This window comes from Theropithecus gelada, chromosome 7a, assembly GCF_003255815.1.
Source record: "Theropithecus gelada isolate Dixy chromosome 7a, Tgel_1.0, whole genome shotgun sequence".
Taxonomy (NCBI): Eukaryota; Metazoa; Chordata; class Mammalia; order Primates; family Cercopithecidae; genus Theropithecus; species Theropithecus gelada.
Genome location: NC_037674.1, coordinates 501,339 through 527,786, shown reverse-complemented (window position 1 = coordinate 527,786; position 26,448 = coordinate 501,339). Strand labels below are relative to the sequence as shown.

Sequence of the window (26,448 nt, the reverse complement as noted above, 5' to 3'; positions counted from 1 at the left end):
CCTTTTACAATTAACGTTAAGAGTGGTGATTATAACCTCTGTTATTTCTAAAAATAAATGAGAGAATATGTCATAATAGCAATAATCTATTAACCCCAAAATTTTTAATCCAGAAAAAAATAAAACTCTTCTAATGCTCATTCTATACTTTTTAGAAATAGATTATTCTTTTTTCTATTTTTCCTCATATGTAGGTAAGAAATAGCTTTGCTTAGTAAACATATTATTATATATTAATAACAAACTAATACCACTGTCATATAGGCATGATTTAAAATCTAAATTTCTCTCTCTGAATCCCAAATATCAGGTTAGGGCAGGACACAGAAATAGCCATCTTGCCAACCTGGCAAGGGCAGTATGAAAACGGCCATATCCTTATTCCTGTCTCTCCTGGAACCTGGTTGAGTTACTGAAAGCAGATGTCGGCATCATCAAGCGCCCGTGTGCAGAGCTGACCAGGGGCTCTGGCCTTCAAAGGCTGCTCTGCCAAAGGCATCATCTGCAGAGGGGTCATGACAGAGCTGGGGCTCAGAGCACTCAGGGTTCCAACCCATCTCTTCCACCTACTAGCAAAGTGAGTGTCTTCAAGCCGTAACAACCTCTCAGCCTCAGTTTCCTCATCCATATATAAAGGTAACCCCTACCCTCTGTACTGAGAATGCGGGATGTGCATGGCAAAGGCTCAGAATTATTTTAAATTGAAGTTCTCATTCATACCCTTCCCTCTCACAAATGCAATAAACTTATGAAAAATAGTAACAGTGCTTATGGCAATTCACCTCGATTTCATCTCTTAGAATTATGCCAAGTAACTCATCTCAAAAAACTAGAAAAAAGGAAACCTATAGCTTTTTAGTTCTTCATGAATAGCAGATGAAGAAATAACAAGCCCCTAAAATATCTACCAAACCTTTGCTGTGCTTTCAAGACTGCTCAGCTCTACTTAAGTGCTTTATCATTTTGGTGATCATGTTAAGTTACTAAAATTTCTGACTATCAGAAGCTTTAATGTTCCAGAATTGTAGATAAAGGACTATGAACTTGCATTTAATGATTTTTTTAAAAAATCTAATTCTACTTAAAAACTTTAGAAGTTCCTTTAAAGAGAATATTCTTCTAACTAAAGCCAATCATAATAGGCACAGAAACTGCCTAAACTAAGTCACAGAGTGAGACTTTCCTCCACACAAAGTAGCCACCCAGAGAAAGGGATGAAGTATCTGTAGCCAGGAAGGACATCTCAGGCTCCCTGGCAGGGCAAAGCACGGCTGCTGATTGAGTTCTTAAGGAAGCCCACGGCCTTTAGGACTGATCAGTCCTATTTCTAAGACATAGTAATAAGATACTCACTTTATACTGCAGACCTACAGACCAGTTCAACAGCTACTAGCCACATGTGCCTCAAGTTGAGTGTTTTAAACCCTTTGGTTCCTCAGGTGCACTAGCCATATCTCAGTGCTCATGTCATACGTGGCTGGTGCCAACAGTCCCAGATGGCTCCTGTCCAGAACATTTCCACAGGGACAAAGTCCTAGGGACCCAGTGCTACCAAACATTAAAAACATTTTAAAGCTATAATAGTTAAAATACCATAGTATTAGAGTCTAAAAAGTTTTGTAAATAGACCCAAATGTACACAGGAATTTAGAATATGATAAAACTGGTTTTTAAATCACCAGGGAAAAGAAGAATTGTTCAATAAATGATGTTAGGGCAACGCTTATCATCTAGGAAAAAAATTAAGTTGGATCCCTATTTTATTCTTACATCAAAATAAATCCCAGGTGCCTAAAAAATGTAAACAATACATGAAATCATAAAAAACTTAGAAGAAGGCCGGGCACGGTGGCTCATGCCTGTAATCCCAGCACTTTGGAAGGCTGAGGTGGGTGGATCACTTGAGGTTAGCAGTTGGAGACCAGCTGGGCCAACATGGTGAAACCCTATCTCAACTAAAAATACAAAAATTAACCAGGCGTCGAAGCACGCCTGTAATCCCAGCCACTCGGGGAGCTGAGGCACAAGAATCACTTGATCCCGGGAGGCCGAGGTGATCCCGGGAGGCCGAGATCGCACCACCGCACTCCAGCCCTGGTGAAGGAGAAACTGTCTCAAAAAACTTGGAAGAAAATTTGGAAGAATTTATTTAAAACAATGTCACATAAGCGAGCATTTTTTTTTCAGCATAATACAAAACTCAGAAGGCATAAATGAAAAAAACTGACAGATTTGATCATGTAATAATTAAAAATTTCTACATGGCAAAAAAATATCAAACTAATAATGAAAGATAAACTGGGGTGGAAACTGTAAGACACATGATAGAAAAGGGACTTAAAGAACTCTGACGAATCATTTTTTAAAAGATGCACAAATCAGGCTGGGCGCGGTGGCTCACGCTTGTAATCCCAGCACTTTGGGAGGCCGAGACGGGTGGATCACGAGGTCAGGAGATTGAGACCATCCTGGCTAAGACGGTGAAACCCCCGTCTCTACTAAAAAACACAAAAAAAATTAGCCGGGCGTGGTGGCGGGGGCCTGTAGTCCCAGCTACTCAGGAGGCTGAGGCAGGAGAATGGTGTGAACCCGGGAGGTGGAGGTTGCAGTGAGCCGAGATCACGCCACTGCACTCCAGCCTGGGTGACAGAGTAAGACCCCGTCTCAAAAAAAAAAAAAAGATGCACAAATCAGTTGTAAAACAGGTAAAGGGGCCAGGCACGATGGCTCACGCCTGTAATCCCAGCACTTTGGGAGGCCGAGGCAGGTGGATCAAGAGGTCAGGAGATCAAGACCATCCTGGCTAACACAGTGAAACCCCGTCTCTACTAAAAATACAAAAACAGTTAGTGGGTGTGGTGGCAGGCGCCTGTAGTCCCAGCTACTCAGGAGGCTGAGGCAGGAGAATGGCGCGAACCTGGGAAGCGGAGCTTGCAGTGAGCCAAGATCGCGCCACTGCACTCCAGTCTGGGCGACAGAGCAAGACTCCATCTCAAAAAAACAAACAACAAAAAACAGGTAAAGGATGTCACTGGGGTAAATGCTAAAACGTTTTGTCCTAAAGGAGTGCTCCTAACCTGCTGTCTACTAGGATGAAACCCAGCACAAGATCACCGGTGATCCACAGCTGCTCTCCCTTGGAGAGGAGGTTGGCGCCATGTGGAGGAGGTAGGGTCAGACGGCCCGGCCCTCCCTGAGACTCACCTGCGGGTAGGCAGTCCCCATGCCGGAAAGCACCGCAGACAGCACGTCCCTGCCCCTGTCCCCGGCCCGGCTGCACACCGACAGCTTGAGCAGGTCCACCACCACACGGGTGTCATCCGCAATCAGCAGACTGGTGAACTCATCCAAGGCCTGAGGCTCCAGACCCGCTGCTTTATTTTGGCTTTCAACATCCTAAGTCAAATGACATCCAACAATTAACATGAGGAATGATATGTTAAGAGATAAAGAATCACCAGTTTACCCACAAACTCAGAGAACACATGAATACCAACGAGTAAGAAACTTGAAGGTGTTTAAGACCTTAAGAAAACAGATTAAGAAATGATGGCCCCTAAAATCTCCACCAAGCCATGTACTATGTTTTCAAGACCAATGAACTGTTGTATTACCAATAGCATTCATCAAAAAGGGATGACTTAAGCTACAAAGAAATGACAATTTATTATGGAGTCCAAGTTTGGAGCACAGGCAGATACTATAGGGGGAGTTTTGGAATGAAGCTGCATCCTGTATACTCTACCCATAAGGTATGCTTGGAACCGTTTATAAACTACATGTGTATTCTATAGCTGTATATATTTTGTCTAGATCCTCTCCATAATTCTTTCCTGGAATCTTATTTCAAATGACTCACTGGCATGTAACAAGCTCTCCACAGTCTCTCTCCCCTTGCTTTCACTGAAAACATACATAAAAGTCTTCTCATTACCACTCGTGTACTTCCCATTCCTGCCCCGTTAGCCTAAACATACTGCATCTTGATCCTTCACCTCCTCTCCTTGTTTGCTATGAGCCAATTCGCAGCATCACTGCACCCCCAGCTCCCACCCCACGGAGGTGCCTTGCCCAGGATGGCCGCCCCCCTCCCCGGCTTGTCAGCACACAGGAGCCTCCTGGAGGGCAGCATCAGGACTGAACTTGGGGAAAGTGGAAAGGCCCTTGTCAGAGCCAGGGACTCCCACTGCTTCTGACCCAGCATGGGAACCGCTGTACCGAGCAGGGGTGTGTCAACCCCTTCTCCTCCCCCAGGCACAGTCTGCTCCCCAGAGGAAGAACAAGAGCCAGGGAAGTGCCTCTTTTCTCTCCTGCTTTCTGGACCTCAGCAAATCCAGTGTGACTCTTTCCACAAACATAAACAAGCTGGGGGAAGGACAGCCCCACATGTTCCCCTTAAGGGGAACATGACCCAACCAGGGTCCCTGGAAATCACACCACTCTGATTTAGGAACAAGGTTCTTCTCCCTTTAGGGAAACAGACCTTGCTCCTGCTTCTGCATGGAGACCCAAGGAGTAAGTGAAATTCATTATAAATGATGACATTCCAGAACATAACTCACTGAAGAACAGCAAAGCAGTCAGCGAAACATATCAACAAGAATATCTTTAGTCTTGAGATTGAAATGTACCTACCATTTTTTTTAATGAGGGTGTCTTAAAAACATGCACACACACAAAGAAAATATGTCTAGAAGAATTGCTAAGGAAGAAAATCACGAGCAGCATATCCTGAAATATGAATTATAGCTTAATACTAATATTAAAATTGCTTTGCCTTAAATTCATGAGTCAAGCCAAAACTGAAATAATAGAAATACAGGGTTACAACTTGGATAATGCCTATGTCTCATAAATAAATTGGGGGGAAAGAAATCATATTATCCTTTTACCTAAAAACAAAAATGTTGCCTTCCTCGAGTAAGTGCTGCATTAAACCCTCAAACCAGGAGACTGCCAAAAATGAGAAGTTGATTCCAAGCACCTAATTCATAAATAGAGGCTTTCTTTTCACCATGGATGGTTATCAATAATTTCCATAGGACATATTTTCTGCCAGCAGTAACAGCATAATAAATCAAGGGTTCCAAATGTAATTAAAAATAAAGTGAGTGTCCCCAAGGTGGGAAGGCTGGCAAGGGAGTACACATGAGCAGGGGCTGGCCTGGCGTGGGGAGCACCCTGGCGGGCTGGCGAGGGCATCCGCACATGGGGGGTTGGAGAGGGAGGGCCAGGCCAAGTGAGGAAGGTGCCACACTCTGGGTCAACATGGAGGTGGGGGGAGGGCCAGAGGTCACGTAGGGTGACCGTAGAGTGCCAGAGGCTGTACAGAGGAAGAAGGGTGCCCACCACGGAGTGGGGGACAGCCAAGATCGGAAGTTGATTATCTAAGGGGACTGAACTGTAAGTAAACAGCCTGCTGATGACAGGAGCCAGGTTTCCCACTTTCAGAGAAGAAAGTTATAAATACAGAAAGAGTGAAAACTAGAATGAATCCTAGTTGGATTAGAATCAATCATATCGGTGTGAACCGGTGGTTTTCCATATACATAAATTTATAACAACATAAATACTGATGTGGGCCAAACACGGTGGCTCATGCCTGTAATTCCAGCACTTTGAGAGGATGAGGCAGGCAGATCACTTGAGCCCAGCCTAAGACCACCCTGGGCAACATGGCGAAACCCTATCTCTAAAAAAAAAAAAGAAAAGAAAAAAAATACAAAAATTAGCCAGATGTGGTGGTGCATACTTATAGTTCCAGCTACTTGGGAGGCTGAAGACGGCTTAAGACCAGGAGGTTGAGGCTGCAGTGAGCCAAGATTGTGCCACTGTACTCCAGCCTGGGCAACAGAACAAGACCCTGTCTAAAACAAAACAAAACAAAACACTGATGTATGTACCTATTATGTTACACGCACACATATTCATTCTCTAGCTCTGTCACCCAAACAGCAACAAGCACACGAAGGGCCCAGATCTTGACCTCTAAATGCCCTTCTCCACCAGAAAGAACTAGGACTTGTCAGAGAAATAACTGATTCCTATGTTGGAGCCTAAAACATCTTGTTGAGCCTGGAATTTTGTGTTGTGCCAAAAAGGAAATACTCAAAGAATGATGGGAATATGGCAGAAGAGCAGATACAATTCTACCAACTACTTACAGAATTAACCCCAGTCCTTCACCAACTCTTCCAAAAAACAGGAGAGAAAGGAACACCCTCCAATCTATGAAGCCAATATTGCCATAATACCCAAAGCAAAGACATCACAAGAAAACTACAGAGCCGTATCCCTTATGAATACAGATGCAAAAATCTTCAACAAAATAGCAGCAAACCAAATCTAGCAACATATAAAAGCATTATACACCAAAAACATATGGAAAGAGGGAGAGTAGGAATAAGCCCTGTGGTACTGGACTGGAATTAAAAGTATTGATTTGGGCTGTTAATGGTTTTTATTATATAGATAAATGCAGAAGGATAAATAAATGTTCGTGTGTATAGATCTATTTGCTGAGCGGGCCTAACCAACAACACTCAGTAACAATCAGCTTAGCAAGCACCCAGATCTTGGTTTCCAAATCCTACAAGTCACTAGCAGGAACCATGGCTTCTTGGAGAAATGGCTGATTCCAGGCAGGGGCAGGGTAGGTGAAAGATGAGTCTCGAGCACACTGTTGTGCCAGAAATGAAGGAAGACCCCTGAGAATTACGGGGACACATCAGACAATGGAACCAGTCCACAGGGTTCCCAATGACCAGTCCACGCGAGTCCCAATAACCAGGTCCCAATGACCAGTCCACAGGAGTCCCAATGACCAGTCCACGGGAGTCCCAATGACCAAGTCTGGGACAATTTGGGTGTCAAATAATGAGAGTAACAAATGTCACTATTTGACTAAAACAGGAACTCCCGAATCTACACAATATAAACGGACAGACAGAAAGGTAGGTAGGTAGAAGACAGACGGATGAGACGGGAAAGCCTTCTCTTGCAAAAGAATGGCAACAATTACAACCAGAAGTAACAATAAATGTGAAAAATGAAAATGTGACAACCACCACAGTAATAATGGATTCACCTAGAATCTTTAAGATGCTAAAAACTGGGAGGTAAAAGTATAATGAGGAACAAGACATTGACATAATCTCAAAAGTGTCTCCCCATGAGTACTAAACACACTTACTGATTTCCAGTGGAGAAACTTGGTGGAGACTCTTAACCAAGTGATAAGCTATCTCACCAATGATGCAGCAAATCAGAAATGCCCGAGTCCCAGCAGAGGCACTGAGAAGAATTCTGCACCACTCCTGTGGTGTCTGTCAAAACGAAGGACTGTTCCACACTGAAGACTAAAGAGGCAGTGTGCAATCCTAGGTTGGGTGCTAGACCTATAAGGATACTATTGGGATGATGAGCAAAATCCAAATATGTCTGGGTTTGAAAGTAATCCTGGATCAAGCTGTAGTCCTGACACTCAAGGAATATACGTGGAAGCAGTAAGCAGTGACAGGGACTGTGTCCTGCAACATTCCCACAAATGCTTCAAAGATGCTAACAAGTGGAAAGCCCAGGTGAATGGGATAGGAATCAACTGTGTTCCACTCCTAAGTACTATTCCTACTTCTGTGTACATTTAAGATTATTCCACAATACAAAGTTGAAGAAGAATGCCTCTTCACCTCTTTGGTTTTGGTCATGGTTTCTGCAATGATGCTTGCGGCTCCCAGGTCATCCGTCACTGGGATAAACGGCCGGGCGGAGGCTGAGGGGGCCGATGGAGTCACTGCAGAGGGGGTCACCGCGTCCTCAGAGGAAGCAATCTAGTCGAAGAGTGCACAGTAGGCGACGTAAGGGGAAAAACTCAACAACATAACATATTTCCTACGCAAGTCCCAAATGCTTTATCTAAAACTACTTGGGCTGTTTAGAATGTTCCAGAGTTTACAGAGGTAACATGCTGCCTACCTGACACAGCCACTACCACCCCCGGCTGGGCCTAGGACAGTTGTGCAAAGTCAAGTACACTCATAGTTTCAAGAAAAACTATTAATATTCACAGCAGGTCCATGAACCAGACTAAAATGAGTTCACGTTATCTTCAAGTTGGTTTTTTCCCCCAAAATAAGTCACTAAAATTCTTGACCATCAGAACTTTAAGGTTTCAGAATTGCAGATAAAGGACTGTGAACTTGCACTTAATGATTTTTTGAATTAGATTTTTTTTTTAATTTTTTTAAAAAAGATTTTTTGAATTAGATTTTTTAAAAAAAGAAATCTAATTCCACTTAAGCACTTTAAAAGCTCCTTTACAGAGAATATTCTTCTAAGTAACGCCAAAAATCAAAGCGAGAGGCACAGAAACAGCCTAAACTAACTGACAGAATGAGACTTTCCTAGACACAAAGTAGCCACCTTTTACCTTCTGATCTAAGGTTGCTTTTACCTCTCTCTTTTCTTGCCATGGATTTGGACTCAGCCTGTCTTCCATATCAACCGCCAGCATGCATTCTTCTCCATTCATGGGACTAGCCATGGCAGACGCGTCGGAAGGGGCCGCGGAGGAGAACGAGGGGCACTCCACCGGGGCAATCATGGCAGCTGGCATCAGGGCCCCGACAATGGCATCTCTGTCAGGACACAAAGCCCGGCCTGTGGTGAGCTGCCCCTTCTCCACAGCACCACAGGAAGTGGCGAGGCAGGACTAGCACGCATACTGAGGCATTTCCTCATTTTTATTGAATACATGTAAAAGAGTTTTGGAAACCAAACATTATTACCTGTATCCTTGGGCTAATAGCTAAAATGTTTACTCTGGATTTTATTTATTTGAAAAACCAGAGTAATAGCAGGTGAAAAACTGCCAAACATAAAAACCGGACCAGAATGAGACTCTGGCTCTCCCTGAGAAATCCTCTTGGGCTGCTGTGGGAGCCTGAGGGCTGGATAATTGACCAAGAGGCAATTTTGTGTTTACTGAAAGCCACATACTGGGCAGCTAGGACTCAATGGCCTCTACTGAATGACTGTTTTTGTTCTGAAACTAATTTTCCTATGTAAATACACCCGTCAGGTCCATAGGTGTGATACATTAGTAGATTGGCAACTTATCTAGGCTGCGGAAAAGCAGCAGAAAAATACTGCAAAATGCTGCATTGGCAAAACTCAGCCTTCTCACGTGAGCGAAGGGGATGCTAAGTCGTCTTAGACATCACTATAAATTAGTATCACCTAATTCTTCTTTTCTTCCCCCAAATATTAATTGTTAGAGTCTACTGGTCAAAAAGAATAGTGAAAATGTTCAAGTTAGTTTTCGAATTCATATTTCAATGCCCATTAAAACACACACAAAGATATGATCAATTACCATCAAAGAACATGCGACTTACAACACACAGCATTTAAAGACAATAATACGACATTCTTGGAGACATCTGATCAACTAAAAGAAAAAAAATCACATAATTGCAGAATTCCAAAAACGAGCACAGGAGCCTACCTGGCGTACATGATTTGCAGCGCTGTGAGAATATGCGATAAGGCCTGCTGTTTGGCCAGATTTCCATCCAGTGACAAGAGAATCTTGGCAAGAGAAGGGCGATTCGGCTTAGAATTACTTGCACCACTTATTTTATTACTGGCAGCAGAAGAATCGGCATCTGAAGGCACGCCTATAAGGGAAAAATAACATGTGCATTTTGTTTTTAAGATCACAGTTTCCTCTATTTCTGTAAAATCTGACCTTATAGGTTAGTTCCAAAACACACTGCAATCTGCATTTTGCTATTTCACAGAGCACCTATTAGGCTCATTCACAGGCCTTCAGAATAAGAATACCACTTATCCATACTTTGATAAAGAAGCTATTTTCAGCAAAATTTCACTGTAACTGTAAAAAGATGTAGATGCTTGTATAAAATGCACTTACAAACGTTTATGTTATATACATATAAGCTATGAAAATGCTACAATTACTGCCTGTGTTTTCTTAGCCTAGTAAGGCAAGACAAAAAAGAATACAAAACAATAAAGAGAGAAGATATTCACCAATAAAGTCTCATCAGGTTCACTTCCCTGCAAACTCCCAGGTCTCCGCAGGGGGAGGGAGCCAGGTGGAGCTGGGACATGTGTCTATGTCAACTCATCCAAATTGATACACACCGCAATTCCTACCAGAATTCCCACAAGAGTTTTTGTCAAGATTATTCTAAAATGTATATGGAAAGGCAAAGGAACAAGAATAGAAATAGAAAAATAAGGAGGAGGAACAAGTCTACCCAATCTCAAAAGTTGTTGTAATACCATAACCAAAACCGTGTGGTACTGGCATAAGAATCTACGGAATAAACAGCGAACCCAGAAACAGAACCACACAAATACGCCTCACTGACTGTTGACAAATATGCAAAAGCGACTCGGCGGAGGCAGGACAGCCTTTCAGCACGTGGTGGTGGAGCAACTGGACGTCTGTGGGCAAAAAACCCAAACTTCAGCCTAAGTCTACACCTTATGCAAAATTAAACCCAAATGGATCATGACTTAAGTAGAAAATACAAAACTATAAATCTTTTAGAAAAAAATAGGAGACGGTCTTTAGGATCTAGCACTAGGTAAAAATAGACGACACCAAAAGTATGACCTACAAAAGAAAAAACTGATGAATTAGACTTCATCAAAATTAAACACTTTTGTTTTATGAAAGGAAATGAAAAGACAAGCTAGAGACCAGGAGAAAACATTTGCATAACACACATCTGCCAAAGGACTAGAAATATCTAGAATATATAATGAACTCTCTAAACTCAACAGAAAAAAAAAGCCAATTAGAAAAGGGCATGAAGACATATTTTACCAAAGAGGAGATACGGACAGTAAACAAGCACATGAAAAGATGTTTAACATAATTAGCCATGAGGAAAATATAAATTCAAATCACAATTAGATACAATGACCTATCTACCAGTACGGCTACATTTTAAAAAGATGGTGAGGATATGGGAAAAACTGGATCATCCTCCACTGCCAATGAGATTATAAAATGGTACAGCCATTCCAGAAAACAGTTTGGCAGTTTCTTATCAAACTAAACATAATTACCATATGACCAGCAATCACACTTTTGGGCATTTATGTCAAAGAAATAAGAACTTATTTTCACATAAAGTGAATTTTCACATCCACCTGTATATGAATGACATGGCAGTTTTATTTGTATTAGCCAAAACCTAGAAATAATTCAAACGTCCTTCAATGGTTGAGTATTTGATGGAATACTGAACAAACTATGTAATATGTAACAACGTGGATGAATCTCCAGAGGATTAGGCTGAGTGGAAAAAGCCAAACACAAAAGTTATACAAATAATGTGACATGAAAAGAGCTATACGTTAAGAAGACACTAATTTGAACCAGAAAGGAGACGATGAGAGTCAAGCTTTATCTTCATCTACCCCAGAAGAGAAGACAGCACAGGAAGGCGAAGTCACTCGCCTCAGTTCATACAGTCAGTAACTAACACAGCCAGAAGATCCCATTCCAGTTATTCATCAAAGCAGATGCTGCTAGAGAGATGTGTCCTCTAGACATTTCCAGCTAGAGAAATGTCCCTCCTGAGAGATACGGGAAAAAAACAAAATATTTGTATGACAAGATGAGGTTCACTTTAAAAAAAAAAAAGCAATTATATTTATTTCTACATGCTAGCAAGGAGCAATGTGAATATTCCCATACAATAGAAAAAAATGATATTTTTAAAAGACCATTTAATAATCTGAAATTCTTAGAGATAATCTAACAAAAGATATGCAGGACCTACACAACATTGGGACTAGAAAACATTGCTGAGAGAAACTAAACACCTAACAAATAAAGAGAAACACTGTGTTCATGGGTCAGAAGACTGGATACTGTGAATCCATCCTTTCCACACTGACTTACAGAATGAATGCGATTCACAGCAAAACCCCAAGCAAGCGGTTTTATAAAAACCGACAAGCTCGGCCGGGCGCGGTGGCTCACGCCTGTAATCCCAGCACTTTGGGAGGCCGAGGCGGGTGGATCACGAGGCCATCCTGGCTAACATGGTGAAACCCCATCTCTACTAAAAATACAAAAAATTAGCCGGGCGCGGTGGCGGTGCCTTTAGTCCCAGCTACACTGGAGGCTGAGGCAGGAGAATGGTGTGAACCTGGGAGGCGGAGCCTGCAGTGAGCCAAGATTGCGCCACTGCACTCCAGCCTGGGCGACAGAATGAGACTCCATCTCAAAAAAAAAAAAAAAAAGACAAGCTCATTTTAAGTTATATGGAAATGCAAAGGGACTACAACAGCCAAAATATATTTGAAAAAGAACAAAGCGAAAGAACTGTTGCAACTTGAGTTCAGGTATTTTATAAAGCTGTAGTAATCAAGACAATGTGGCATTGCCACCAAAATCCACAAATAAAAACAGTACTGAGAGTTCAGAAATAGATCCATACATCCATAGACAACTGATTTCTGACAAAGGCAAAAGGCAATTCAGTAGGAAAAGCAAAGTTTTTCAATAAATACAACTGAAACTACTGGACAATCAAGCCAGAAAAAGCCTTTCAATCTGAACCTCCCACCATACATAAAATTTAATCAACTGGTCATAGATACACATATCTAAAACGATAAAACTTCTATAACAGAACACAGAAAGAGAATCTTTATAATCTTGAGTGAGGCAAAGGTTTTGTAGACACAACATCAAAAGTATGCTCTACAAAAGAATAAAATGAATAAACTAGGCTTCATCAAAATTAAAAACTTCTAATCTTTAAGATTCACCTATGAAGAGAATAAAATGACAAGTCACATTGACAGAAAATATTAGCAACTTATATATCAGGCAAAGGACTTGTAACCCAGAATATATAAGGAACTCTCAAACTCAGTAAGAAAACAATCAACCTACTTAAATATGGGAAAAGACTTGAACGGACATTGACCAAAAAAGGTATCTAATTCGTAAATAAACAAGATGCTTGAGATCATTAGTTACTAGGGAAATACAAATTAAAACCACAATGAGATACCACCATACATCTATCAGTACAACTAAAAGACTGAACATATCAAGGGTTGACAAAAATGTGGAGGATGTGGGCCTCTGGAACATCCACTTTGCAAAACAGTATGTAGCGATCTTAAGAAGCTGGACATACACCTACCATATGATCCAACCACTCTTCTCCTAGGAGTTTACCCAAGAGAATTTCAAGTGGATGTCCATACACAAACTTGTATGGAAATGTCCATTAGCAATTTCACTTGTACAGTCAAAAACTGGAAATAGCCCAAACATTCACCAACAGCAAATTGCATTTGTTTATCTTAAGATGCTATTCAACAATTTAAAAATAATAAACTACTGATACATGCAACATAAGTGAATCTCAAAATTATTATGCTGAGTGGAAAAAGTAAGATTTGTAAAAAGAGTACATGCTGTATGATTCCATTTATAGTAAGCTGTAAAACATGCAAACTGGCCTGCCACAGTGGCTCCTGCCTATAATCCCAGCACTTTGGGAGGCCGAGGTGGGAGGATCACTTGAGCTCAGGGGTTCAAGACCAACCTGAGCAACATGGCAAAACCCTGTCTCCACCAAACAAACAAACAAAAATTAGCCTGGTATGGTGACATGTGCCTGTAGTCCCAGCTATTCAGGTGGCTGAGGTGGGAGCTGCAGTGAGCCAAGATCATGCCACTGCACTCCAGCCTAGGCGACAGAGTGAGACCCTGTCTACAAACAAACAAACAAAAACCCAACCAAACAACAACAAAAAGAAAACATGTAAACTGATCTATAGTGACAGAAATTAAGTTGGTGCATATGGCAGGAGGGAGGAGGGGAGTTAAAAGCAAAAGGGAGATGGGTACAAAGGGCCAGAGAGAAACGCTAGAGTAGTGTATGAGTTCATTATCTTTGATTGTGATGATGCTTTCATGGATCACATATATTTCAAAGTTGATCAAAATGTATACTTAAAATAGATGCAGTTTATTATATGTCAATAATAACTGAATAAAGCTGTTAAAAAATACAAAAGAGCCCGCTACAGTGCCTGTATCTCTCAGGCAGTTATTAGGAGTCCTGTTTACACACAAGTACAGCGCTGTGAGTTTACCTGATCATAAATACAAGAATCAGCAACATACTTTCTTCTACAATTTTCATTCCAGCATGGATAAATCGCATGAGAGCACACCCTAATTCTTCTGTGTCTTTAGATTCATAATGCAGTTAACACAGCACTACAACCTCTAATGTGTTGGCACAATTAAATAAATCTGTAAGGTTGCTGTAATCTACAGAAAAATCTCAGAGAAGACACAAATCTGTGTTACCTAAATAGGAAGCACCTAAAGGGTCTCTCGCAGTCTGGAAGAGGACGGGCTCGTGGACAGAGGGCGTGGCCACATCCACGGTTGTCCACGCCACACTGTGGGACGACCCGCAAGCCACGCGCGTGATCTTCTGGCCTTCTAAGCCTTGCACGAGTGTGGGCTTCCTGTTAACCGTGGTCGTGCCATTGCCCTGCTGGCCGTGGTCATTGTCACCCCAAGCATACACCTGTTTACGAGGGGGGAAAATGCTTATAATTTTTCAACATTTCAGGACATTTTCTTTAATGTAATTTTTACTTCAAAATGCTTAACGTGTATGCCACAGTAGCTGAAAGAATTGAGTTCTTAAAGGTGAAAACAAACCATTTCACAATCTTACGAAATGGCATCAGTGTACGACAATTCTGAAGAAAATCTAACCATGAAAACGCTTGATGATACCTATAAAAGGAGTATTTTCTTAATATTAATCCAATTCTGCTTTGTTGCAAGACACACAGAAGGTCCTCTCTTCAACTAAGTGCAGTAATTTTTTTCCCTTTTATTTTGCAAAGAAAAATGACCAAAAACAATATGCTCATTTTTCAAGTAAGTTGCTTCTTGGCCTTGTAGAATTATAAAGTATAATTCATTTTGACTCAAAAACAGTAATGGTAATTTTGCTTTCATAAATAAAATTTAAAATTGAATATCCACAAGCCAGTCATAGCATATGCTCCCACAAGCAGACGAGACAGTAACACTTGTCAGGCAGTAGCTCTGTCTCTAAAATGAGGCATGGATCCCTCCTCGCCAGTTAGCAATTCCCTAAAGGAAAGTCTTGCTAATACCTTGCAGTACGAGCATCTTCAAGAATAACAATCTTTCCACACACTTTTCACGCAGACTTCAGAATGGGAACATGTCTTTTCTGAGGACCCCGCCCCCCAACCCCTGCAGCCGAGCAGGCAGATACACCAGTGAGCAAAAGGGACGCGTCCTGCCCTCATGGTTCTTCAAGCAGTAAGACTCGGCTGATTTCATCAACAGCTGCGATTTCAACAGGACGAGCACCATGTCGTGACCCCCAAGTCCCCCAAGTCAGGATGGCACGCCACCCCCAGGCCACCTGCAGCCTTACCTGCCCCGAGTCCGTGACCGCCAGGCAGTGCAGGGCCCCAACGGCCACATGCACGATCTTCTTCCCTCTCAGCCCTTCCACCACCTGCGGTTTCCGCACGTGCACGTCAGAGCCATGGCCCAACCTGAAGTAATCCCCCTTTCCCCTGGGAGAAGGCCAAAGGTGGAGTGTTACAATACGTTATGGTCTGACAATGCTACACAGGAAAATGCTCAGTCTCACATCTTTCACAGCCAGCTCAATGACATCACACACGGCACTCAGGGTCTTTGAACTTACATTCAGAATCATACACCATTAATTCAAATTAACTTATTAAGTCAGCTGGGAAAACCTTAATACTTTAATACATGTTTTACGATATTTAAGTTACTGTTGTAAGTTTTCATATAAAGAGACTGAAAATAAGACACACTACTGCAAACACTTATCCAAAGTACTATCTGGTATATACCTTTCTCAAGCTGCCTCTGGTCATGACACTGGCACTAAGGCCTGACACACCATTCAAGGCCAGTCTGGGCACCTGCTCTTTTGCACATTAATAAAATAAGCTTTTACAAGAAATACATGTTAACTTTTTCAGGATCAAAGGATTCAGAAGGTTATTTTGCTCTCATTTTATCCTTAGGCTTCAGCAGAAGAAATCTTTCCTATAAATCTCACCCAAACAGGAAAGGTAAGTGGCCTAAAATTTTTCTAGTATTTTCAAAATGACCCAGTTACAATGGGAAATTTCTTCTTGTACTATTGTCACTAATCCCAACTCAATATCCTTTAAAGGACAAAGACGCATGTATAAGTAAGAATCTGACAGGTCACAATCATGCCGGGGTGGGCCTGGCGTGAGGCCCACGTTCCCCACACGCACCTGCACAAGCACGCACACTGTGACAGGGAGGATGTTTACGTACCATGTCCACACCACTCCAGACTTGGTGAGCGCCAGGGAGAACTGAGCTCCACACTCAATCTGGCACACCCCCTGTCCGTTCAGTCTCTCAATGTTCTGGGGAATGTTACAGCCTTCACTTCCGCCCCGGCCCAATTTTCCAAAGTCACCATCACCCCAGGAAAATACCAAACCTAGGTTTAAGAATATACATATACTTCAGGCCAACGTTTCATATCATTCTTACCCACCCAGGAGCACAGAATCATGCCAGGCACTCACCTTCGTCGGTCAGAGCCAGGGTCTGTGCGTCCCTACTCCCACAGGCAACCTGGATTACTCTGTGACCAAGAAGGACTTTCACCTACTCAATTACAAATTTAAAAACAGAATCAAGCACAGGCACGGAGAAAGCAAGGGAATTTCCCAAAGACAAAGCCAACCATGCACACATCTTTATGAACTTTCCTAGACTCGAAGTTTAGTTTCTCTTGAAATCTTCAGATGGTAAGCTTTCTGTAAGCAACAAAAATGCGTATAATCACCATTTTGGGCTTTAGCTGGGTCGTATTATCCCCATGTCCCAGCCGGCCGTACTCGCCGAGGCCCCAGGTGTACAGTTCTCCGCTGGATGTGAGGGCCGCGCTGTGCGAGCTCCCACAGGCGATATCTCGGATTCGCTTGGTTTTCAGGGCCTCGATCAGCCTTGGCTTGTCACAGTTCCTACAAGAAGAAATCAGTTCCCTACAGTCAATCCGCCGCTTCTTAGAGACGAAGGAAAAAAGACATCTATACTGATCCACATGTAGTCAACACAAGATCCACAGATCAACTACCAAACCTTAAACAGAACCGATGAGACCAAAACACAAACAACCATGTTAAAAAAAAATTGTTTAAGATCCATTTCCATAATCTATTCCAATTTTCTGCAAAATAACTTTAAAGAGTATCCGTAACAGTTTCTTATTAGCAAATGAGACTAAAGAAAGTACCCTTACATTCTGCTGAAATGTCCAAGTTTTCCGTCATCACCTTCGCCCCACGAAAACACTTTTCCATCGACAGTTAAAGCCGTCGCGTGCCGGCCACCTGCAACATGCACAGATGTGCGGATTGCCAAAGGGCAGGGTACAGAGAGCCCACAGCATAGCTCCCTATTTTGCCTGGCATGTAGCACACACTCAATGAGTGTGAGCTGAATAAATGAGTAACTCAACAGGATCAACAGCGGAGTTAGCAGCAAAGCTTTCTGGGACATATGTGTCAAATAAGTGAATTTTTACTAAACTACAAATTTAACTCTAGAAAGAATTTGCAAAGAGGCAAAATAATACTGATTATTAATAGGGTTCCTATTATGTTAAATACATGAAAAATCAAAATTTAGATGAAAAAAGTAAAAATAATTTGTGATTAGACAAAATGTAAAAATAGTGTCAATTTAAGCTTTTGAGAACTGTACCTCAACAGTGAAATTATTCAGTCATTTGCATTAGCATTATACTCACTCTTCCCAAAACACGCCAGCTGATGCTCTTTCCCCAGCATGGAATATTCTCAAAGTCCATACAACCTGCCTCAGGATTAAAGGCATGGCCACTCCTACACAGTGAGTTCCTGCCAACTCCTGGGCTTTGAGAACATCACAGCAGACCAGGCTTGTACTCCCCCAATGCTCATTCTCCCTCTTCCTTACCAACAGAACCCCCATATTAATGTGCTCAGCTAAACACCACTTCCCAGCCTCCTCTACCCGCAGGAGATGGTGAGTGAAACGAGTGGAGCTTCAGAGGGGCTCTGGAGAGAGGGCTGCATGGGCGGGAGGGCACACTGTGTGGTGCCTGCCTCTTCTGCCAGGCCTGGCCCTGGACTCTGGGGGCCAGAGCTAGTCTAAGACCATCTTCCCACAAAGGCGGACACAAAGGACCAGCACTCCTCATAGACACAGCCCTGCTGGATGGACTCTGACCCCACCTCTGGACTTTTACAAGGAGAAAAGTAAAACTCTGCATTGCTTAAGCCACTATCATTTGGATTTCCTGTTATGCGGGTGACACTGAGCCCCGTTCAGCATAGGCATGAACTGAATTAGAACTTTGTGTCTAATTCAGTTCCGTTCCTCAGAGGCCTAGCACAGTGCTTCCAAAATAAACACTCCCTACACTGAAGGAGTGGTCTGGTTTTGTTTAAAGGATCTTTCTCATTACTTGGGTTCATAGATACTTTTGGGAATCTGAAGAAAGTTATAGACTCTTTTTCAGAAAAACAGCCTGCTTTTAGGCAAAGAACTTGATTTGGCAGCAATAACTAAATTCTAGACCACCTAGAGAGATTTTCATTATCCAATTTTTATTCCTACTAAGTAAAAACTTAAGAAAGAATGTCAGGCCACCAATTAGGGCTTTGGTTAACAACGGAGCAAGAGCAACAGGCTGATCCACACAGGCCTGCTGGTGCTTGGTTTGTACCTGAGTGAACAGCCACCTTCTTCACCACGTAGCTGCTGAGAGCTGTGATCTGCCGTGGGATGGGCACCGTCCCGCTGGAAATGCCCAGCCCCAGCCGGCCATTCGTGGCTTCTCCACAGGCGTACACCTTCCCTTCCACAGTCACTGCAAGGAACGACAGCCAGGAGAGGACTCACTTTTCACAACATTAAAAACTTTTCTGGTTTTTGGTGCCAAGCATAATTTAAATATTTTTTAATATTAGAATAATCATACCTGCAAACAAACTTTTAGAACCACCAGCCACCTGTACCACATTCAAAGCAGACAGTGTCTCAGAGAACGAAGGAACCTTTATCTAGAACAGAATTTTTTTAAGAAAAAAAAAAATTTTACTTGCATGTTTAAAATTATGTTACCTTATTATATGATACAAGGAATTACAGTCATGCACTACATGACATTTCACTCAACCACAGGCTACATATACGATGACAGTCCCAGTAGATCATAATGGAGCTGAAAAATCTTTACTGCCTAGTGGTGTCCTGGCCATGACAACATCACAGTCCAACCAGGTCCTCATGTGTCTGTGGTGATGCTGTGTCAACAAGCCTCTGTGCTGCCAGCTACATATCAACAATCCCTAATACCTCATAATGATAACAGACAACTGCTACTGGCCTGTACATTCACTATGCAATACTTTCCAGCATTCTTTTAGGGTGTATTCCTTCTCCTTTTTTTTTTTTTAAGCCGACCGTAAAACAGCCTATGGCTGGTGCTTCAGGAGGGATTCCAGAAGGCACGGCCGTCACAGGAAAGGACAGTAGCTCCTTCGTGGGGGTGAAAGAGAAGTAACACTGTGATCCTAGCGAGACTAATGTATGCGTTTGAGTCTCAGTTTTTAACAAAAAAGTTTAAAAAGCAAAAGAAGAATGTAAAGAAAACATTTTGTACAGAGCTGTGTTTGTGTTTTAAACTATTATCATAGGAGTCAAAAAGTTTTTTAAAAAGTGAAAAGTTCAAAAGTAAAGGTAAAGTTACAAATAATTTATTATTAAAGAAAGAAAAATACTTTTTATAGAGTAGTCTAAAGCATATAGTGCTTCTAAAGTCTACAGTAATGTGCACTGACTCACCCAGAGCTACTTCCAGTCCTGCAAACTCCATTATTCACGGTAAGTACCCTATGCAGGTGTTCCATGTTTAATCTTTTACACTGTATTTTTACTGTACCTTTTCTATGTTTAAATACACAAATGCCATTGAGTTACAACTGCCTACCATATTCAGTACAGTTACATGTTGTAACTGTACTAGGAGGAGCAATAGGCTATACCATATAGCTTGAGTGTGTAGTAAGCTACACCATCTACGTTTGTGTTAAGTACACTCTATCATTTTTCAACAATGACAAAATCACTCTACCAAAACTTTCTCAGAATGTATCCCCATCATTAAGTAACGCATGACTGTGCTACTACTATGTATGGTTACATTAACCAAAGGCATTGGTTATCCCTTAGAGATTCACACTAGAGTATTTTAAAAATGAAATGATACACTGTGATTTACTTTAAACCAGAGTTGGGGGAATGAGAGGACAGAGACAGAAAAACGTAGACAGCTGCTGGTAACTATGGAAGCTGGTACCAGGGACATAAGGGTTCGTGATGCTATTCACTCTATTTGGGTACATCTGAACATTTCCATAATAGAAGGTAAAAAATAAAATACAGTTGGTCCTCTGTATCCATAGGTTCCATATCCATGAATTCAACCACCCATGGATTGAAAAGATTTTTTATTGTACCTATACTAAATATGTACAGATATTTTTGTTGCCATTGTTCCCTTAACAATGTAATATAACAACTATTGACATACCATTTACACTGTATTAGGTATTCTGAGTAATCTGAAGATGATACACAGTATTTGGGAGGGTGTGCATAGGTTATATGCAAACACTACACTGTTTTATATCAGGGACTTGAGCATCCACAGATCTTGGTATCCACAGGAAGTCCCGGAACAAATCCCCCATGGATACTGAGGAATGACTACGCATATAATGTAAAGATAAACACACACACCTGTAGACTATACCTTATTTCAAGTCATGTCCTGCTCATTCTCTGATTCTGACTCTGACATCTCTAAGAAATTATACACTTAAATTTCCCATTGTAGATGGATGTAATTTAATTTAAAATTCCTAGGGCCCTTTGTCTAAAAAACCCTTTATGATTCCATGGGTGAAACAGTCACTACTGCAGCGGAAGAAAGGATTTTCATCACAACCGTGGAAAGATGACTCCGTCCTTGAAGTGAAAACTCCATGTAGGGCAGTGAGCAAGGTCATAGGCTCCCACCAATGGCCTGCACCTCAGGGACCCCTGGACAGCCCTGCACTCCCACAGCTGAGACACCCACAGCTCACCGCCCACTGTCCACTTCCCAAACCAAGCTCAGGGGCATTGAAACACAAATGCAATTCAAGGCTGCTCCAATACAGATAAAAATTATTGCACCTTGAAAGGAAAGAGTTCAAATGAATGAGTTCTAACTTTATTTCTCAGCTTCTCAACAGGGCAGGCAATAAGGAAAATGTACGATGTGATATCTCACAGAATACTAACAGGAAGCCTAAGTTCATGTGAACACAGAGAGTGCCTCTGGGCAATAAAATTTAGAGGAATTTGCTTTGTGGCTCCTCAGCCAGGAGACACTAAGTAATATAAGGAATGCCAAATTCAACTCCAGTTTAAATGCATCATTTCTTACACCTATTCTTTTCAAAATATGGTCTTTTTCTTCTAAGCAATTCAAAATACAAATTAACCTTTCATCCCAGTACCTAGGGGATGAAGGATGTTGTGAACACAGAGACTGTGGCACGGCTTCCCGTGTGTGCTTCATGGTTTACTGACAAGGTAAATGAGACCATGGCGCTCTCCACCCACAACCAGCCCTGCAAAGAATAAGTCAAGTGTGTATGCGCACACATGTGCATTCTGCTTGTTTCTCTGTGCTCACAAAGCCTTCTCTCTCTGTGCAAGCTACTTTACCCTGAAGAATCTCAGGCACGAAGCACCTGGAGGACAGAGACCACAACTTGCTCATCTGTGTGCCACTACGGCTTTTTTACACATTATTTTGTTCATGATAGTCAAAAGTGTTTATTGTAGGGGAGGCAAGATACATCTATCAATGGTCTGTAATTTTCGTCTATGCACTTGTGAAATCTTTTCAAAAGTTTATGTTCTAGTTTATAAGACTGCAATAAAACAATTATATCTAAAGTGAAATTTTCCAAGGAGAGACGCTTCTGAGGGGTAATTTGATAATGTCTTTTAGTTCGTGGAAAGAAACAGTACAACACGTAGAGCGTAAAGTTATTATAAAAACTTCACGAGGTGTGGCTGCTGCCGAGTGCCCCGCCCCGCTGGGTCCCAGGGAGCAGGCCGTACCTTGGAGCCTTTCAGCCCGCCCAGCTGGTCCTTGTCATTCAGACCCCACACAAACACTTTGGTTCTTATCGTAGCTGCCGATTCCAGCCCAGCAGCCTTCCTTCTAATGAGGCTAACCAAACAAAAAAAAAAAAAGAAAAGAAAGAAATAGAGGTTATTCAGCATAAAACATTTAAAAAATAAAAATAAAAGCAACCTCAAGCACTCAAAATTTTATGGTTACTTTCAGAAACTCTTAAAATTTTGATTTAATAGAATACAACCTCAAGCATGTACAGGAGTAAGTTGCTCTGGAGGGTCAAATTTTCTAGATACCACCATGCTACCTGTTAATACCAGCACTTAATTTCAGCTCTTATTTTTGATGGAAAACGATGATACACTACATTCTCTTTCATCTTAAATACCAACTTGAACATGTGGGAATCATTCCAAGCCATGGAAACAGATGCGCAGCTACCACAAACGGCACTGCAGAGACGCAGGAAACCTCCCCAGGAGCCACGCTGGGCCTGGCCTTGCAGCAGTGTCCCTAAATCTAGACATCAGTTTGGCCAATTATTTTCCCACAGAAAGAATAAAACAGTATGTGGCCACATGGCCATGGAGGTACTTTAATACAGACACATGTCCTAATGCTTCTCTCTTCCTTTATACCCTCTGCCCAGGACACCAGCCAGAAGCACCTGATCATCGGCCAACTGGGCTGAAAGTCCTTGTCTCCTTTCCTTCCCAGAGGACTTGCTCCTTCCACCTTGCTCATCTATTTCCTGACCTGCCCTCGACAGGTTAGGAGTTTATTTATTTTTTGTTTGTTTTGAGACAGGGTCATGCTCTGTCACTCAGGCTGGAATGCAGTGGCATAATCCCAGTTCACTGTAGCTTCAACCTCCCAGGCTCAAGCAATCCTTCCACCTCAGCCTCCCGAATAGCTGGGACTATAGGCATGCGCCACCATGCCCAACTAATTTTTGCATTTTTTGTAGGGACTATATCGTCAAGGCTGCTCTTGAACTCCTGGGCTCAAGTGATCCTCCCTGCTCAGCCTCCTAAAGTGCTGGGATTACAGGTAGGAGCCACCACACCCAGCAGGTTAGAAGTTTAATCTACAGCATCCAAAACGCTCCAATTCTTGCAACTTGAAAAAAGTACACAGGCCAGTGTTAGATTTTCTTGGCTGATAGTCTGATGCCTAGTGCTGAGAAATTGCTTCTTCTGTATTTGGGGTTTTCACCTTTTTGTTTGCTTTTGCTCTATTTTTATAAGCTAGGATAGATGCCCAAAGGCACCAGAGACTGGCTTCTAGACAGGTATCACTTTTTTCACACATTATATACTAATAAATATTTACTTTCAGGGTTCAAAATTTCACGTTTTGGAATAAAAGTGAAAAACTCTTTCATCTAATACCAGGCACAGGTGAGCAAGCATATGCACAAAATATTGAAGTATCTTGTGACACATTTTTACTTAAAAATATGTATGAGGGCCAGGCATGGTAGCTCAAACCTGTAATCCTAGCATTTTGGGAGGCCAAGGTGGGCAGATTCCTTGAGCCCAGGAGTTGGGAGACCAGCCTGGGCAACATGGTGAAACCCCATCTCTACAGAAAAAAAAAAAAAAAAAAAAAAAGCAAAAAATTAGCCAGGTGTGGTAGCACACACCTGTAATCCCAGCTACTTGGGAGACTGAGGTGGGAGAATCACTTGAACCTGGGAGGCAGAGGTTGCAGTGAGCTGAGATCATATCACTGCACTCCAGCCTGGTGACAGAGTGAGATCCTATCTCAAAATAGATATATATTTCCCATACACACATGTATGTATGTACGTATGGGAAACTAGGACTGATATTCAAGATACTTAATGTCTGGCACCATGTAAGTATCAATCAGCCAGGGTGGAGGCCAGCTGTACATGGTCAATGTGGGAACATCCCAGTTGGGTGCCAGCCCTGTAGGAGACTGCCTGGGCCACTGACTCATTCTGAAGTTATTGGCTAATTAATATGATCTTACCAGAAAAATATCCATTACAATCAAATATCTAGCTTTTCTTTTGACAATATATTCAATTACATAAAAATTTGATGAATAAGTAAAGCTCAAAACATTTCTGGTTATTCCACATATACAATACATGTACTAATAATTTTACGGCCGGGCGTGGTGGCTCACGCCTGGAATCCCAGCACTTTGGGAGGCCAAGGTGGGTGCATCACGAGGTCAGGAGATCGAGACCATCCTGGCTAATACGGTGAAACCCCGTCTCTACTAAAAATACAAAAAATTTTGCCCAATTCATTTTAGTAGCTACTGAGTAAGAAAATGCTAATCTATAATCCTTTTATTAAAAATCCCACTGACTTCCTTATTTAAGTGAACTGGTACTGTCCCTATTAGTATCTATAGACACAATCAGTTTGAAGTATAGCATATAGTATAACATATATTCTAGATAAGGTAATGTTATAGATACTATTTTCTTTTCAACTTCTACACAAAGTTTCTGAAATGAAAGAGGGCAGAATCCAAAGCCAAGATCAGAGTCCTAGAATAACCTGACTTATTACCAGAGCCACTACCCCCACTTCTGTCTATATAATGCGCTCAACAACGCCACAGGGCAGCGCTCTGTTGTCTCCTTATGTCACATGCTGCCAAGTACTTAGAGCACAGGGCGTCTTGGTCAACAGAGTTCAGCCATCACTGGCGGCTTGCCTCCTGTGCCCAGTCACACCAGCAATCCAAAGCTCCTTGGGAATGTTAACAACAAACCCATTTATTTTGCATACCCTTTGACAGCAATTTCACTTTCAGCAATTTATCTAGGAAAATACAACTTCTATGAGGACACTGACTATCCTCCATTGTTATTATCCGTTATTATCCACTGTTTGCTGCTGGGATGGTAAACAAGGCTTAGAGCAGCCCCTGCACATGCAAGTTCTAGATACATGCCCTGGGAAACGAACAAGCATGCAAAAACTTCACAGATATCATTCTTCTCCCCTTGCATGTTGTCTTCCCTATCAGAAACGCCCTTGCCTGCCCACTTCGTTTCAATAATTCTGACTTCTGTATGTATGGCCTAGGGGGAAGTTTTCCTTGTCCTGACAGATCAATGCTCCAATGCACTCTCCAGGCTGCATGCACTTCTTCCCGCCTCTTACCAAAGCCCTAACATCACACTGATGCGTGTATCTGTCTTATTTCATTTTGCATGTTCATCACAGTATTCCCAGTATACATAACTGGGAATGGCCCACAGTAGGTGTTCAAAAGATGTTGAATGAATACAGGAACAGTCATCATCACAGTGCTCACACAAAATAAAGAATTGAGTGAGTAAATGAGAATAGTCATAAGACAAAATACTGCACTCAAAAATTACAGGACAGAAGACTAATCATATGGAAATTCTAGAGACGGACAGTAGTGGTGGTTGCACAAAAATGTGAATGTACTTAATGCCACTGAACTGTACACTTAAAATGGTAAACAATATATATATTTCACCATAATACAAAATAAATATATTTTTTAACATTAATGATAAAATACTTAGCAAACAGAGCTTTAAAATATATCATACAACTTCCATAGGAAAATATATTTAGTAACAGAAAAAAAGGAAAACTACAAAGGTATATACCAAAGTAGTAACAGTGATATTTCAGGTAGAGATATTAAACATTTTCACTTCCCTCTTTTAATGGTATTTTTCTAAATATAATGTGTTTCTTTTTTTTTTTTTTTTTTTTTTTTGAGACGGAGTCTCGCTCTGTAGCCCAGGCTGGAGTGCAGTGGCCGGATCTCAGCTCACTGCAAGCTCCGCCTCCCGGGTTCACGCCATTCTCCGGCCTCAGCCTCCCGAGTAGCTGGGAATACAGGCGCCCGCCACCTCGCCCGGCTATTTTTTGTATTTCTTAGTAGAGACGGGGTTTCACCGTGTTAGCCAGGATGGTCTCGATCTCCTGACCTCGTGATCCGCCCATCTCGGCCTCCCAAAGTGCTGGGATTACAGGCTTGAGCCACCGCGCCCGGCCAATATAATGTGTTTCTACATTAAACACTTTATTTTAAAAAACTACAATTTTTGAAAACAACTGTAATTTACCATTCTTGT

The 26,448-nt window shown here is 41.9% G+C and overlaps 1 protein-coding gene across 1 annotated transcript in view; it reads right to left on the bottom strand.

Annotated features, from left to right (window-relative positions):
- LOC112627419 (E3 ubiquitin-protein ligase HERC2-like) overlaps positions 1–26,448 on the bottom strand; it is a 213,049-nt gene that overhangs the window by 47,333 nt on the left and 139,268 nt on the right. Inside the window, exons 37-49 of the mRNA XM_025389651.1 lie at positions 22,322–22,433; positions 19,122–19,203; positions 18,867–19,010; positions 17,397–17,487; positions 16,941–17,118; positions 16,678–16,759; positions 16,418–16,589; positions 15,504–15,648; positions 14,384–14,609; positions 9,506–9,677; positions 8,453–8,636; positions 7,689–7,829; positions 3,205–3,396 (exon numbers count right to left, since the gene is read on the bottom strand). Coding sequence (XP_025245436.1) covers positions 3,205–3,396; positions 7,689–7,829; positions 8,453–8,636; positions 9,506–9,677; positions 14,384–14,609; positions 15,504–15,648; positions 16,418–16,589; positions 16,678–16,759; positions 16,941–17,118; positions 17,397–17,487; positions 18,867–19,010; positions 19,122–19,203; positions 22,322–22,433 — 1,921 coding nt within the window. The remainder of the gene's footprint in view (positions 1–3,204; positions 3,397–7,688; positions 7,830–8,452; positions 8,637–9,505; positions 9,678–14,383; positions 14,610–15,503; positions 15,649–16,417; positions 16,590–16,677; positions 16,760–16,940; positions 17,119–17,396; positions 17,488–18,866; positions 19,011–19,121; positions 19,204–22,321; positions 22,434–26,448) is intronic.